The sequence below is a fragment of the Ammospiza nelsoni genome, chromosome 20, assembly GCF_027579445.1.
Source record: "Ammospiza nelsoni isolate bAmmNel1 chromosome 20, bAmmNel1.pri, whole genome shotgun sequence".
Classification (NCBI taxonomy): domain Eukaryota; kingdom Metazoa; phylum Chordata; class Aves; order Passeriformes; family Passerellidae; genus Ammospiza; species Ammospiza nelsoni.
The window spans coordinates 8,125,795-8,143,272 of record NC_080652.1 but is presented as its reverse complement, the minus strand read 5'-3'; the positions used below and the strand labels follow the sequence as shown (position 1 = coordinate 8,143,272).

Genomic DNA, 17,478 nt, shown 5'->3' with positions numbered 1-17,478 from the left:
AAGCTCTAGCCCTGACTTTCATGGTATCCATTAATTTCAGAATCTTGTGTGCCTGCTGTAATTTCACTGTCTGCTCATCTCTGGGGAGAGGAGCATTGTAAATACCTCACTCTCTAAATTTCAGTTATGGCTGGGATGGGACTTTGGATGATCTGTTTATTCCAAGAGAGCTCCTTTAAGAGCTTCCTTTACTAAAATGTTCTTTGTGTGTTTTATAAACTTCATCTTAACCATTAAAGTTCCTTAAAGGAGATGCATTCCCAGTAGAGTAAAATAATTGCACAGACCATAATTTTTAGCCCGTCCTAAAAATATGCACATCCTTAGTCCAAGGGAGCTGCTTTCATTTCAGGAAAATGAAATTGAAGTTGTAATTCCTTTCTTCCTCCAAATTAGAAATTATTTCAGATTTAGATGAATTTTTTTAATACAGCATGCACAGATAAAGCTGTACAATACTTCTGAATATTAATAGGGATCATAACTATATTTCTGTGCATTATGCTAAAAATTCTCCCTTAGATTTGCTGATATGCACATATATATTTTATTTGGTGGGACACAGCACAAAATTAAGGGCTGAATAAAGATAAATATCATCCAGCAAAAGCAGAAATAATAAGTTCTGTCATTTTGCTAATCCTCCTCTCCCAGGGATAACAAAGAATGAATTTACATTAGTAAACACTAACAAGAATTCATTACTGCCCTCACAAGAGGCTTGGAGAAAATGGAATAACACAGGGTACTGAAGAGGAAAGGTGGGCAAAGAATCTTTGCATCTTTGCTCTCTTGCTGCAGCCAGGTTGAAACTGGGGAAAAATTCTGCTGCTATGATTGACTATTGATAGTTTCCAGAAAATATCATTTACAAAAACTCAGTGTAGCCAATAGCAGACAGTGCTGGAAGTGGGAAAGCAATTAGAACTTCAGCCTTTCCATTGGATTTGTGGCTGTTGAGAGGCTCAGCTGTTCCTGTGGGTTGGGAACCCTGCAAGTGACATTCCACAGAGCAGGGGAACCAAAGGCAGAGCAGGGAAAATGTTGTTCTCAAATCATTACTTGTCAAAACAAAAGCAGTGCCATAAAATCTTGAGGACATGCCTCATATATTCTTAAAACGCTGCCCCAGGGGACTGGTCCCAGCGTGTTTCCCTTCTTGTGGACAGCGCTGATGGCATACAATTAGCCATTTAAAATGTGCCAGCAGGGCGTGGTGTGGGGCTGTAAGGAGGCTCAAAGCCCTGCCTGCTCAGAGCTCACTCATTATTGAGTTTTGGAGGCTGCCCAGTGCCCGTTCTGCCCCAGTTCTGCTTGGCTAACCCAGATTTTCATGGCTTTAGGATCCATCCACATTTTCCTGTACTGCTGCTTCATGTTTACACCATGTATTTCAGGAACTGCCCAGACAATTCTGTTATTCACCCCAAAAGGCAACCCAGTATTCCTATTGTCAGTGTTTTCTAATGTTTGCTGTCTCATGAAGACCTTTAAAATCCTCATTTTTGTGTTTGGTGATTTATTTTACCTAATGAAGGCAGCATAGATATTTTTGAGCCCATTAATTTTTTAATTCCCAGGACACTCTAGTCTACTATAGGTGCACACTAGATATTGAAAAATGCATTTTTGGGGATAAGTTCAGTAACCTGACAGCTTTCTGCCTGTCATAAACACTGAGCTGTGCTTTGGACAACCAGTCTGAGATGCAGAGACTGTTCCTTTAGGAAGTTGTGGTTTCACTGGGTACTGAGTAGATATTAAGTATATCCTGGGCAGAAAATCACCAACATTGGAGTCTAAGTCAAATCTTCTGGTCCCTAACTCCAGTTAGATTAACTCCTGGTCAATAATGCTAAATTCAGCACTCACCATTTGCTTGGGCAGACTGGGAAGAAATGGAGTAGAATGTGTGTGCAGTGGCCAGAACCCTCCCACAGGCAGCAAGACAAGTGCCATAAATTAATTTATTTGGTTTGATTCCTTCTGAAACGTTCTGAGGAAGCAGTTCCATAGATTTGGCCCTCCTCTGGACAGATGAGACCTGAAGGAAACCTTCAAACAGAATTCCTGTCCTCAGGTTGCTCCAGTTCTGAGGAGGGCTGGACGTGTCTCACTGAAAACATGGACAAACATTAATTAAAAGTTCCATCTGCATGATCTTTGATCACCATCTTAAAGACGTCTATCAGAATTTGATACCCTGGGAGAACAAAAAAAAAAAAAAAAAAGCAGAAAGCGTTTTTGATTTCCCCAAAACATACCTGATGTTTGCATTGTATTAATGGAAGGACAAACAGGAGCATTTTGGGGGTATCACAAAGATTGGGAAGATCATCAGTCAGTTGAAATCTGCATGTCATTCTGTCCAATTTTTGTGGTGAAATAGCATGGAGTGATCCCTGCTAATTAATATATCTCTTTGTGAGGCTGTAATAAATAGAGCCAAGAAAAGTGAGATGACAGGAAAGCAGAATGAAGGAAAAAAACCACTCCCAAACCAGTAAAATTCTGCTTTTCAGCTGGGAGAACTGCTATTAGTTTGGGTGATTGGGTTTTTTCCCACCAAAATGAAGATTCAGGAGGTAAGAGAACTGATTCATGGACCACACACAACATTGCACTGTTTGCAGCCTGTTAGAGTTGAACACACACAATCCATGTTGGTTTTTTCCTCTCCTTTTTTCTATTTTTTTTTTTTAGTTGTAATATCTGAAGCTGTCCCCAATGGCAGTCTGCACGTAGGGGGTAAAATCTGGAATTCCCTAATTTCTCCTGTTTTCTAATAAAAACCATTACTTGTACAAACACAGATCTCCCCTGATTTTAAATTGCAGCGGTTTTAAAGGGTGCTTTTTGGTGCAGCCTCTGAAAGTTGGGGGTCCCCTGGCGATTGTGATCACAGTCTCACTGAAAACACTTTGCTCTGTTGAGGGTGGGCTTGTTTTTTGGTTTTATTTTATTTTTATTTTGACATCAAATTAATATTCTCATCACTAAGCCCGAAACACAGATTTGACAATAGAGCAGCTCCTCTTTGTTAAAAACTCGCCGAGACTTCCCGAGTTGAAAGGACGAGTAAATCTTGATATCTGAGGGGGTAAGCTCAGTTTTTATTTCTTGTTTTTTTATAAGAGTGCTGTACTGGAGAGCTGCAAGCTGTCTGAACATTGCACAGACCCTTTGGGAGCTCCATTGGTTTTCAGCAAGCCTTTGCATGCCGTGTGTTTGTACTGGCTGAAGACAGCGCATGGCTCTCTAAATAATTTACAAGTTGATTAATAGACTCACATGGGTATAATTAGAAGAGGGAGAGACAGCAGCTCCAGTAACGGGTACAGTGCTTGGGGGAACTGGAGACTTTATTTTTTTTAAAGAAACTTTCTAGGGTGCTGGGCGTTTGAAGATAAGTTGGGAAGAGCTCAGTGCCTCTTCTCTTTTGAAGTGGAAATAGGACAGTTTGAATCCGTCGAGTTTAATTTTTCACAAGCTTTAGGGGCCCTGCAGTGCAACTCCCTTTTTATTATTGAAAAAAACTCTCCATTTTTCTTTCATTTTTCACACACACACACACACACACACACATACACACACACAGAGTCCAAACAGGAGCTAATAAACAAATTGATTTTCTACTTTATTTAAGTTAGTTTTACAGCAATTCTGTAGCTCCCCTAAATGTGCAACTTGCTCACAAATAAACTGTGTAAAGTTACAGAGATATTTATGAATACACCACGCTTTAATTTATGCATTTTTAAGAAACCTTCACCTCTGTTTGACAATGCTTTTGAAGTAGCTCCGTTTTTCAAGTCAAACTTTTGACTTTTCCTCTGGGACTGCTACAAAGGTTTTTTTATGGAAAATAGGTAGCAGTCTTTTTTCCTACTAAGAGAAAATTGGTGGTCAAGAGAACATAATAAAATTTATTTTTTTTATTTTCTCTTTTAGGTGGCCATATTTTTATATGAGATGCAAGGTTGTAGAACAGAAAGTTTTAAATGCAGACATATAGGCAGTAGGTTGTAATTTTCTTCCCTGAATTTTACTTTTTCCTGTGTTGAATCACTACAAGATGATAAATCAGAATTCCCTTTTCTTTTATTTGAAAATCTGGAATGTATTTTTCTTTATTCCACAATCCAGTCTGGCAGATATTCAGGGCTGGAGTGAGCCTTGATCTACAAAGATATTTTTAAAGGCCACCCCACTTAGGAGTAAAAACAAAGCAACCAAAAAAATCCACCCCAAAAAGCCAATCCTGGAAGCCAGACCAGGCAAAATAAATGTGATTTTATTAAAGAGAGGAATGCAGTTGTTTTCTGGAGCAGTTGTGATAATCAGGCAGTTCATGGATATGGCCCTGCCCATGTTAAATGGTTTTGCAGTGGTGTTCACCATTCCTGCTGTTGCTGGAGGATCAATATTCCAATATTTGTGCCACAAACCCTCATGGATTTGAGTGAAGATGTGGCCCTTGGCCATTTGGGGCCTCGTGGTTGTCAGGAGCATTTAAACAGCAAAGTGCAATATAAATGTGAAGTATTAATCTTTTATATTTATATTGATCTTCATTGCTGACAGTTATCCTTTAAAATTTAGGGAAGTGGAGGTTCCTTTCCTTTCCTTGCAGCACTGTCCCCTCACCAAAGGGCTGCTAACCTGAATTCTGGGTGGTTTGGAGTTTGGGGTGGAGATTTCATAGGAATCTTTACACAAAAGCCAGAAGGAAAAGCACATTGCATGTTGTCAGCATCCCCCTTATTTTGGGGTTTAACATAAAATTCTGGGTTTGGCTCTGTTTCACAGGGTGTGATACAAACAGAACCAGGCTGGTGCATGAAACAGCCTGACAAGGAAAACACAAAACAGCTTTTGTGCATTCTTTAATATTTTTAAATGTCCCTTTAGTGTGGCTGGGAGGTATCAGGAGAAGGGGAGACACAGCACAGGGCAGGATCCATCCCAGCCTCGGGCTTGGGAGCAGGAGCCCCTTCGGGAGCACCCCATCCCTTCTCATCCCACGGGAAGCAGGGTTTGGTGTAAAAAGCCACAATGTTTTTCACCAATTTATTCCTTTTTTTTTTTTTTTTTTTTAATATTATCACTGTCAAGAAGGGTTTGTAGGTCAAATTCTGCACTGTGTTCTTCAGCAGAGCTGAGCTTTTAGAAATAAGGAGGAAATAGGAACTTGGTTGATAATGGAAGTGAGGAGTCCAGTGGGTTTGAAGTGTTCTCTGTCCAGCTGTAGTCTCTCTGTAAAAACAAAAGGAAAAGAAATACAAATACCCATTTATGATTACATATGATTGATAATTCGGGATTGTACCTGCTTTATAAATAGCATCATTTCCACTTTAACACAGCTAATTCCTATTTTAAATTACCAAAAACCTAAAAAACCAAAAATAAAATCAAGGAAAGACTGGTTCTTATATATGCTAACAAGCAAAAATATGTTAGAGGCAGAAATTAAATATTTTACCACATTATTTGTTTTACTGTATTAAAAGAATGACTCCGATTCTTGCCGAAGCCCTTCTCAGCAGTGTCAAAGGAGCGAGTGAGAGGGGATTTGTGTAGGGACGGTCCCTGGGATGGATCGATCACCGCGGTGCGAACCCGCGCCGGTGCCGGTGTTTGCCGTCCCTTCTTCGAACCGACAGAACCGGAGATGCTTTCAGTGATTCCGTGCCAGCCCGGTGCTGCCGGGGCTCCAGGAGGTCTCAGCAGTGTCCGGAGCGGGCGCGTTTTCCCCGAATTCCCGATTTTTTCCCGACATTTCGGCGGCGCCGCGGCCGCTGCTGCCCGCGGGGCGGGACCGGCTGCGCTGCCCGCCGCGACCGCGGGGTGGCGACAGAGAACAGACAACGGGCCGGGCCCAGCGGGGCTGAGGGAGCGGCACCGGCCCGGGACAGCCCCGGGACACAATCCCGGGCCGTGCGGGGCTGGGAGAGCGGAACCGGCCCAGGACAGCACCGGGAACATCCCGGGATAGCACCGGGACACAATCCTGGGCCATGCGGGGCTGGGAGAGCGGAACCGGCCCAGGACAGCACCGGGAACATCCCGGGATAGCACCGGGACACAATCCTGGGCCATGCGGGGCTGGGAGAGCGGAACCGGCCCAGGACAGCACCGGGAACATCCCGGGATCATCCCGGGCCGTGCGGGGCCGAGAGAGCGGGACCGGCCCGGGACAGCACCGGGAACATCCCGGGATCATCCCGGGCCGTGCGGGGCCGAGAGAGTGGGACCGGCCTAGGACAGCACCGGGAACATCCCGGGATCATCCCGGGACAGCACCGGGACACAATCCCGGGCCGTGCGGGGCTGAGAGAGCGGAACCGGCCCAGGACAGCACCGGGAACATCCCGGGACAGCACCGCGACCGGCCCGGGACAGCACCGGGAACATCCCAGGATCATCCTGGGACAGCACCGGGACCATCCGGGGCCGAGCGGGCTGAGAGACCGGGACCGCGCTGGGACCATCCCGGGAGGGCCAGGAGCATCCCGGAACCATCCTGGGAGCGCCGGGACCATCCCGGGAGCACCGGGATCTTGCGGGTCTGAGAGCCCCGGGAGCACCGGGACTATCCCGGGACCACAGCGATCACCCCGGCACCACCGGGATCCTGCGGGACTGAGAGCACCGGGACCATCCTGGGACCACCGGCATCATCCCGGGACTGTGGGGCTGAGAGCCCCGGCATCATTCTGACACAACAGGATCCTACGGGGCTGAGACCCCCGGGATCCTGCGGGACCGTGGGGCTGAGACCTCCGGGACTTCCCCAGGATCATCCTGGGACCACCGGGATCCTGCAGGGCTGAGACCCCCGGGGCCAACGGGATCATCCCGGGATCCTGCGGGGCTGAGACCCCCGGGACCCTCCGGGACCCCGCCGGGTGTGGGGCCGGAGCCCCCCTGTTCTCCGAGGACCCTCGGGATGCTGGGCTCGGAACCTCCCGGCATTTCCCCTCTCCGACCCCGGCCAGTCTAACCCGGTGTTCTCCTGCCGGTGCTCGCTGTTAGTGACGGTACCGGGGCCGGCTGAGCACAGCCCTGCCCGGCCTCACCCGCCGAGAATCAGCCGAAATTATCGATCAGCCCACGCCATGGTAAATCACTGCCAAATCACTCTCAAACACATTAAAAACCAATTTATACAGTCTCAATCGATACCATTTCTGAGCGCCCTTATGTGGGCAAGGAAACGGAGTAGAAAAGGGCAATTACTCATTGTGAATCATCCAGAGTTTCTAGAGCAATAAAATAAGGAAATCTCACGCTTTGCTAAATCTGGGTGTTCGTGGACAATTCAGGAAAGTAGCATTTGGCAGTAGCTTATACTCGGGACAAGATGTTACCTGTCAACTACTGGGATCGAGCCTCAGGCATCTGAATTAGCTGTGAAAGTCTTCAGACCTTGCTAAAAAAAAATCTCTATAAGCAGGATAAAGCATAGATGGACAGTATTGTCAAAAAGACCTTTTAGAGCACAAAGCTGACAGAATTTGGATCTGTAAATTCATTTATGCTGTACTTAGAATCGAGGTTTTATAGGTTTGGAGAAGTGAGTTGATACCCTTCAAAAGTCTGTTTTAAAGGGAAATGCACGGAGGAGGTATCAATTTAAATATGATAATTGTATAGCTCGGAGCACTGACAGCATTGAAGTTATTGGAGAATAGTGCCCTGTAATCTCTCAAGTGGTGTTTTCCCCCTTTCAGGATGTGCCTTTAATGTTCTATTACTTTTGTCTGGAGCAGATGGTGTGATTTTGTAACTGATTGCCTGATTTTGTAACTGATTGCCTGATCCTGGTTCCTGTTAGTCCTGCAGATCCACGGGTTGGGGAAGAGCTAATGGGCCACGCTCCTGTGAGCTTCAGGAGGACGTACCTCTCATGAGAAGCACCTGAAAAAAAATGTGCTTTTTACCTGTGAAAACCTTTGAAGCTCTGAGCAGTAAATTTATTTTTTAAATGTTCTGCTGGAAGGTGCTGATTTACTGCCCTGGAGATGGAAAATCTCTGGGTGTCCACGTAGCAGCTCCAGCGCAAGCAGCAGCACTTTAAACCTTGTCCCCTGCCTGATCAAACCCCTGAAATGATTAAATCACTTCTCAGATCCACAGCTGCCTATTCAGGGGTGTAGTGTTGATCATTAACGTGGTGAAACAGGCTGGGAGATAAAGGAGACACAGGGTGTGGGTTGGGGCAGGCACAGACAAATTACATTTCCATCTGGGGCTGGTTTCCATCATTCTGCTGCTCTCCATGCCTGGGGTTTGCTGTGGTCCTCAGCTGTGCTGATGCTCTCAGGAGTCCCTGCAGCTCTGTATCTCTGCAGCTTTACTTCTGAGGGGTGAATTTTACTCCTGTGCCTCGATTTCTCTCTCTAATAGAGATGTGCTCCCACCTTACCTAGCCCGGATATTTCCTTGCAGCAGCACATTGTAATTTTTACAAGAAACTTACCTTTGGACTTCTCTAATGATAAAGTAAAATCTCTCTCGAGTCTCATTCCCCCAACTTTCAGAGTTGGAAACTCACACAAGCTTATGTTGAAAAGGAATTGATTATTCAAAGCTCTTGTGCTTCATAATCTCCTTAAAACATGTAGATTGACTGTCTCGTCAGGAAATCTCTGTATTTCACTTTGCTATATGCCCATTGGGTTATGTGCTTAAGACCAGGAGACCTCTGGCTAGTTCCTCACAGGCTGTGTGCCCCTCCAATTACAGGTTATTAATTTGCCTTGCATTCCAGAGACAGTTCCACATGAGTGAAAAGGAATTCTGTGCTGCAGAGTTCTTCATTACCTACTCTGTCTGTACTACAAAATAAGAATAATACTGATTTTTTTTTTCTCTCTCTCTCTTATTTTTTTCCTTCCCTCTGGTCTGTGGAAGATGTTTTACAGTTTTAATGCAGCTGTTTTAAGTGTGACTGTTCCTGTTCAAGGGCAGCTGATGTACTTTGTAATGCCACCAAGCAGCCAACAAGCTCTGTTCCCCCATTGTGTTGAAGTGATAGGTATGTTTGCTAATCAAGAGGAGAGCAGAGCTTGCTGTCTGACTTGTTTATGTTTTATTTCTCACCATCAAGCTTTAGAGGGAGGCACAGAAAATATGTAAGCATCTATATTATTCAGTGATGTATATGTGCACATGGTGCTGCTGATGTCTTGCAGTCACTCCTGGCTGAAGGGAGGGATGTGCCCAGCATCCCTCAGAGCACCCCAAACCTGGCTTGTCATTAGATAAAATATTAATTTATTGTCTCTGCATCTCAGGTTTTTCCCTCCTCGTGTGATTTCTTCAGTTTTATTCCAAAGTAGTGACCACAGAGGAGAATTTTGGTCATCAGGGCTCACAGGAGGTCTGTGGGAAGTGCTCACACCCAGGAGATGCCCCAGGTTCCCACCACAATTGCTGTTTGATTTCCTCCTAGGCTGTTTCTCCTTCCCATGTGGAGCTGGGGAATCTCCAGGATCTGCAGGAAGCTCAGCAGCACAGGAGATCCATCTTTCTGTGCCTTTCCTGGGCCTTCCAGCCCTGATCCCTGCTCAGGGATGTCAGCCCTGCCAGAATCCCACTGCAGTTTCACTCATGGGTTTGTGGGTTTTATTCCAATTCCTTGCAAAACTGCTTTCAGCATTCTGAAATGAAAAAAAAAAAAAAAATAAAATCATGTCAGCTGGCATCTCTGCAAATCCCTGTCAATGATTCCAGCAGGAATTGTCATAAAATAACACACAGGAAGAAAGTTCAGTGCTGCAGCCAGAAATTCTGGACCATGGGAAAATTCCACTGCTCTTTGTATGGAATGCATTGTTGGGAAAGAGAAATTTTGGGTTTGTTTATTTGTTTTTCTTTATTCCTGCTAGGATGTGTTGGGTTTGTGTTAATTCTTGTAAGCTGGAGGGTGGGGAGACAACTGCCCTGGAAAAAGCATTGAAATTCTCCTGCTCTCCCTGCCATGCCTGCCTGCAGCTCAGTCTTGGATAGAGAAGAAGCTTCCATCTGATAAAATTCCCCCCTGCTGCTGTGCTATTGTTGCAGTTAATTTTATGAATCCCATTTTTAACAGAATACTCAGTTTTTGCATTGTCATTTTGCTCTTTGTCAAGTGTGTGGGTTTATTCCATTCCTTTTTTTTCCCCCTCCTTTCAGCAGATGGAGAATATTACTCTCTTTAACTTGTTCTTTTATAATGTGAAGTGGATATCCTCAATTAATACACTAATCTGTTTCCTAATTAATTCCCTGTGGTTTTCCTCTCTTTTTGCTGGTACATTGAATCCTGAGTGCAGTTCTGTAAACTCAGTAATTTGATTATTTAAAGGAGAAGCCACGAATTTCATGATAGAGGCAACAATGTTAAATTCCAGGAGCAAATGGATTCTATTATTGCAGTTTAAAACCTGCTTGTTCCCGGGGTGGAACTGTGCACTGCTAATAATTCACTCTGCTAAAATCCAGGCAGATTGCTGTCAGCTTGTCCTGAAGAGAAGTGCAGTGCTAGAAATCTGACACATACACTCTCCTACAAGCACTTGTTGTTGTATTTTTGTATGCAGATGTGATGGCAGGGTGAGCATCAAAACATCAACCTGCCACGAAGGGGGTTTATGTAGCAATTTCTCTCTTGTTTTCGGTGGAGGCATTGCTGTATCAGACAGATAAAGGGAAGGGGCTCTCCTGCTGCTTGGGAATTGGTTTGGCTGCTGCTGTGGGAAGCAGCTCCAGGTGATTTTGCTGTCCTTTCTTTGGGGTGATTGGACACTGAGCCCAAGACATGACAGCAGTCACTGCAAAATCTAAAGTCACTCTCATTGAACTTAATAATTTAATTCTTCACACACCCCCCCTCCCAAAAAAAGAAAAAAAAAACCCCAAATTTTAAGTATCTTAATAGAAGTATTTTACTTTATAAAGACTCTAGTGCAGGATACTTCCTTACCACTCTGCCCCACTAAGTAGAATTTTAAAAGCTCCACAGTAGTTGCAATCCCAGTCAGTATCTTGCTGATATTCTGTCTTGCCCTAAAGAAAAATAATAATAGAGGAAAAAGAGCTTTTAACTCTAAAATTAGGGGCTCATCAATGCAGTAGTTAAGGTTGTTGAAATTAATTTTGAAAATTATTTTCAGCTGTAAGATCTTCAAGCCTTTGGGTAAATTGGAGCAGTAGCACACACAGACTGTTGTGGCAGAACCAATATCACCTGCAGAGCTCGATCCAGAATGCTCAGAAATTCCTTTCCTGCCTCAGGATTTCTTTTCCACAGCTCAGGTCATTGTTTTTGCATTTTGATAAGATTGTGTCACACACATCACTGTGCCACCAGTCCAGTGTGGCTGAGAGGAAAAAGGACATTACAAAATGAAGTGGCCACCAGGTTTTACCAATGCTTTGGTCCTCATCCTTGTGAGTTTGGTGCTTCCATGACAACAAATATGCAGAATCCAACAATTCCCAGTGCCAGTCAGTCCTGAATGGGATTAACTGCTTGGTTTGGCTCCAGAAGGGCTTGTGAGCATCTCCCTTCAGTGCAGGTCCAGCACACAGAATAAATGTCACCTTTTTCCTCCTCTGCAGTGCCAAACAACCTGGTCCTGAAGCTGCTGACAGAGCGCCTGAGCTCCCTGGACTGCCTGAGCCATGGCTGGGTGCTCTCAGGCTTCCCCAGGGATGTGGAGCAGGGGGAGCAGCTGCAGAAAGCACAGATCAACCCCAACAGGTGAGGCAGAAACCCAGCAAGCCGAGGTTTGTTTGTGGGAAGATGCAGATCTTTGTGGACATGGTTTGTGCTGCTGCATCTCAGTTCTGGTTTTCTTAGCAAGGAAAGGGGTCCTGCTCCTGGAGAGGAGGAAATAAAGCCTGGCCTGACAAATGCTCCAGATGGCCAAACTGTGGGAGAGAGAAGGGGTTTGTTGTTCTGGTTATTTGTTTGAGTTGCCTCTAAAGCCAAACCATAAGAAATGGATTAAAGTTTGGATTATAAGAGAAGATGTATTTTATTTGCAGCAAGAGGGGGGGGGGGGATCTACATCTTCTTTCTTCAACATTGACATAATACCATGGAAATATATTGGTATTGCAAGGAGCTCATTATGAGACTTTTGGGTTTTGTGAAATAATTAAAAACAACATGAGAATTACATTTTATTTGAGCTATAATGAATTGTTCAGAAATGTAATATGAGAGACATCAGCATCCAAAGAGAACTGTTACGAGTGCCAAGCAAATAAAATAGTTACTTTCCACAGCTGGTCCAAAGGTGGTGAGGATTTAAAGTGCTGGTGCACTCATCAAAGCTGAGAGGTTTTTCCATTCCATTCCAGGCTCTGTCTATCCCACTGCCTGGCACAGTGGCCATTCCAAAGGCAAACATTGGAAATTTGTGATTTTTCTGCTACCAAGGAAGATGTTCTTACCTGAAATGTAGTGGTAGGAGAGGTGCATTACCCACATCAGTGTTTAATTTGGCAAAGTTCCTCTTCCTGGGTGATTGCCCTGGATTCCCTCCTGTACAGGGGTAGGAGCAGGATGGAAGAGGTTGGGGGTGAGTAGAAAGAGAATAGAGGAGGGTGCAGAGGGAGGGAGCTCTGCATCCATCAAGGTTTGAAAAGGAAAATGTGTGAAAACAGCAGTAACTTTATTTATCCAAAGTAAGACTTTGTGCATCTTAAACAGGAGCCCATTGCATGGAAAAAAAACGGAGAAAGAACCTCCAAACTTGTGTTGGATTCAATGAAATATAATTTCAAAATAAGACTTTGTGCATCTTAAACAGGAACCCATTGCAAAGTAAAAAATGGAGAAAGAACCTCCAAACTTGTGTTGGACTCATTGAAACGTAATTTCCCAGAGATTATTCTTCTTGTGCATTTAGAAGGAAGGTGCAGAATCCCTGAGCACTCAGAGTCCCTGAGATCAGTGTGAATTCTGGAGTGTGCCCCTGGTGCTCCTTCACAGGACTGGGACTTCATCAAGGCAGGGAGAGCAGCTCATTATGGAATTGGATGGGTGGAAATTCAGCCCTGCTCCGTTTGCTCAGCCTCCCTTCACTTTAAAGAGCTCTGCACGTTCACATCTGAGTTTGGAATTTGGTCCCTGTTTCACACAGGGCTTGAAGTGAGGGACAGAAATAGGCACGGAGCTCCCTGATTGATCTCAGAGCTGATGTTTTCCATGAAGCTGAAGTGGTGGGGATGTGAGGCAGGGAGGGTGATTATAAACAAAAGGACACATTGCAGCACAGGATAGCAGGGCAGTAATTCAGTTTCAGTTGTGATGCTGGTTATAAAACACTATCTGCAGAGGTGGTGTTTCTGACATCAGGAGAAAAACCTGATAGAATTATGGCCTTGAAATCAATCTGGGAATAGGATGCAGAAATCTATAAATCAGACACAGAACAATCTACAAAGTCTCATTTTTAGGAGGGCTCAGATGATGAAATTAGATTAAAATAAATTTACATATATATCAAGTTTATTATTAAAATCTAGTCACATCAGTAAACAAAATTATTTGTGAAAGAGAACGTTACTCTGCTTTTTGAACTCAGAGTAGACCTCTTTGGCTGATCAGAACACAGAGTTATTGTCTGCTTGTCAAGTCACAAATCTATTCCTTAGAGCTAATAAATGGTTAGTGTTCAAATACTATGTTTTATCTGACTCTCACCTCATAAAGCTACCACACATAATACTAAATTATACAGCATTGAGCAGGATCAGTCTCCTGACTCCTCCATCTTACAGAAAGAAAAACAAACCTAGTAATTGATGGTAGAAAAGAAGGAAAATAAAGTTATTTGAAAACAAACAAAATGGGCTATAAAGTTTGTTAAAATGTAATAATAAAAAAAACCAACCCTGATGCAGCATCAGCTACCACATCCAAAGAACTGCTCTGGAGCAAAAAAGGAAAATAATTCAGTTTTCACTGAAAAAGCAGGAGGATTGTTTAAATTAGAATTTGCAGCAGAAAAATTCTGATTTAAAGAAAGGGGTTTGCTGGGTTTGGTGGTGGAGTGGCACAGCAAAAGCTGCAAACTCTGTCTCCCAAAGAGAGGAGGGAGCTGCCCTGGGCTCCCCCTGTGGAGCAGCTCCTGCCTAAGTGGACAGGATCCTGCTGGCACTGAACCCGGGCAGCCTGCGGGGAAATGAGGAGCTGGATCTGTTAATGGCCTCTCACCTGGGACTAAAGGATTAACCATTTATTGCCATTAACCATTTATTGCCATTAACCATTTATTGCCATTAACCTCTTCGTGCCCACCTGAGCAGGATCCACAGCCACAGGGCGGCTGCTGAGGCTCTGACACAAAGGACAGGCTTCAGTTCTCACCCAAATGAGTGTTTTAGCTGTTTTAGTTAGTGCTTAAGCAACAAAAATAAATGTATGATACAGCCATGAGGTGGTTCTACTGAAAACTCAGTGTAATATCCACCAAGGTGGTTTTTAATCCTTTTTTCTCTCTCTGAAACTTGGAGTTAAAATAAGATTCGGCAGCAGCAGGGTCGTGTTGTGAAGCTCTGGTTGTCACCTTCAGCTGGTTCCTGATCCTTCCTCTGCTGGGCCAGCTTGAGGCAATCAGAAATTTAAGGATTCCCTGAGCCAGAGAATCCCCTGGTAAACTTCTAATCACCCCTTTTCCTTGAGTTTTAATCTCTTTTTAAACCTTTGGGCCACCAAACCACATGGAAACCAGTTTCTCATTTCACTGGGTGCCATATCAAAATACTTCATAATTTTTTTCCTGGTGCATTTCTTCTCTTGAGAAGCAGTTGCAGACATTCCCTGATCATGTCTTCCAATATTTCTGATTTTCTAAGCCTCTTGTATTTGCCCTTCAGTCACCTCTTTCCCAGACAAAGAACCTTGATCTGTTTATCCTTTTTTTTCCCTAGAAATCATTTCACTCTTTTGATCATCCTGTTCTCTCCCTTCACTGGGCATTCCAGCTTTTTTTTTTGCTGAGGTGGAACACCCAGAACTGCATTTGAGGGCAGCACTGTGTCCTGGAGGTGGATATAATAAACATTTTTATTTTGATCTTAACTCCATCACTCATAATTGCTGATATTCTATCAGGTGTTACTGGGATAGATTTTGGAAGAACATCTTCTGTGTGCAGACTGTGATAACTAAACATTGTGAAAATGCACCAAAAATGTACAAAGTGTGAAAAATCTCAGTTGAGTGGGTTCAAACTCAGAGAGATCTAAAGAGAGCCTTTAACTCCAGATTTCTGTGTTGAAGTTGGAGGCAGGTTTGTGTTGGAGCTCTCCCATCACTGCCAAAGGCTCTGCTGCTGGGATTGCCCTTTCCTCCTCCATTATTTCCTTGGTTTTGTCCTTCTGATCTGAATCCAGGGTCAGTTATTTTACTTTAAGTATTGATTAATTACATTACAAATAATACAAGTGAACAGACAAAGCTGAGCAGAGCAGGGCCTAGCCAAAGGATTGGCCTAACAATACATCCATAATATATTTCCAAAACCCATTTTTCCAAAATTAAAGTTGTTTCTTTCCCAGTAGAGAAAAGAAACAGCAACAGCTTCTCCAGTGCAAGCTTTCCAGCAGGGTTTTATTTGGTCTTCAAAATGATGTGGCTGTGTTCCCAATTATGTCATCTTTTTACATAATATATTTAAAGCTTCTTTTTCGCCACGCTGCTGAGAACATGTATTCAAACAGTTTAGGATAATGAAGTCCTAATTTCTAAAAAAAAAAAATCTTTGAATATGTTGAAAAGGGAGAAATCAGAATGGGGGAAAAAAGAGATTTTTTTGAGCTACTTGGTCTTTACATGGGGCTTTCATATTTCTGCAGCTGATCCCAATGTGGATTAGGGATAATAAACAGCCTATTAATGGAGGCCTGAACTAGGAAATGGAGTTGGAATCAGCAGTAAAATTCAATGGCTGGTGAAGGTTAATAACTCCATTACTATCAGCTCTATTTTTGAGCCGTTTGAAGAGCTGGGTGTTAGCCTTACCTTACTCCTCATTAATTGAGCTAATAGAACCCCAGTGACCCCACCATGCTGCCATTATCTGAGAGTTTACCAGACATGGACTGGAATACTTATCACTGAATATGTATTCCTCAGATTCATTTTTATATCAGAAATATTTTTTGTTAAAGATCTCCTGCCTTCAAGTTCCTATTTTGCCTTTTCATTTCTTTGCTGCTTTTTGCAACAGCTACTTATTTGGAAATTGCATGTAAATGACTTAATTAAATCCCTTGTAAGGAACAAGCTAAATCCCAAAATAGTTGCATCAAGGAGACATGATAGTGATTGAATTATTCTGACGTGGAAAAATTTTACAGAGCATTTTAAAAACTTTGACCTAATTTAAATGATGGATATTGTGTATTTATAATAGGTGTGGTTTTAGTTGATGGCGTACAAAAATATGATGAGTAGCAAAGAAGAAATGTTATATCTTATTTTCTTCTCATTTTAAGGCAAAAAAACCCAAACAAAACAAAACAACAAGAGAAAAATGATGTGCTAATCAAGGGACTAAATCAGTATAATAAAAATTGCCTGCACCAGAGAGAGAAACTGTAGGAAAAGTCCAAGAAAACTACGTAGGATTTGGATAATTTGTAAAATGGTGAAAATAACGGGCAGCACAATTCTCTGTTTCAATCATTCTCATTTTTTCTTCTCAGCTCACTCTTCCAGCCATTCTGTGGCTGCTGCTTTAGTGACTCTTCACTCTCACTAATTGGTTTGGGTTCCTTTTCCCTTTGCATTTCAGTGCTCCTGTTTCAGCTGGGCTCTTCTCCTCCATCCCCAAACCAAACAGGTTTTTGTAGAAACCAGGGGCAGCTCCTGCAGAGCTCTGGGATGTGTTTATGGAACAGAAACTTTGGGAAGTGTGGTTTAGGTGAGGAATCCTGAGAATCAGCAGAGACACTGCCCTGAGGGACCACAGCCCCCTGGGCAAGGGGGAATCACAGCTCCTCACCCAGCCAAAATCCCAAAGTTTAATGGGCAGAATCAGCAAATCTTCCTCTCACCTGGGACTCTGCTTCACTCAGGAGTGGGATCTATTTAATTCAATTTCTACTGCTGTAACCTTTTCCAAGCTACAGGACTAACTCAGTGATTGTCTCCTCTCTTGATGTTTGGACATTTATCCTGCTAGGGTTACGGTTAGGGTTAGAGTTAGGTAAATGACTTAATTACAATCTTATATATTATAACAAGATTGTAATTAAGTCATTTACCTTTGTCTCCAGTGCAAGAAGCACCAGGGGGGCATGGAGAGATGGGCAAAATATATTCAGGATTCTCCCATTCCCTCCTGTGTCCCCTGCTCAGCACTCCCAGGGGTTACACCCAGTGCAAAAACTCACCCTCATTCTTTTTTTGTGGATATTTCTTTTTGTCCACACAAACCCAATGGAAGAAGCTCTTGTTCAGATTTAGCC

General features: G+C 43.5%; 1 protein-coding gene across 2 annotated transcripts in view; it reads left to right on the top strand.

Moving 5' to 3' along the window:
• Positions 1-17,478, top strand: part of AK8 (adenylate kinase 8) — a 66,630-nt gene that overhangs the window by 28,456 nt on the left and 20,696 nt on the right. For both annotated transcript variants that reach the window (XM_059486443.1, XM_059486442.1), the window contains one exon: positions 11,611-11,752. In XM_059486443.1, coding sequence (XP_059342426.1) covers positions 11,611-11,752 — 142 coding nt within the window. The remainder of the gene's footprint in view (positions 1-11,610; positions 11,753-17,478) is intronic.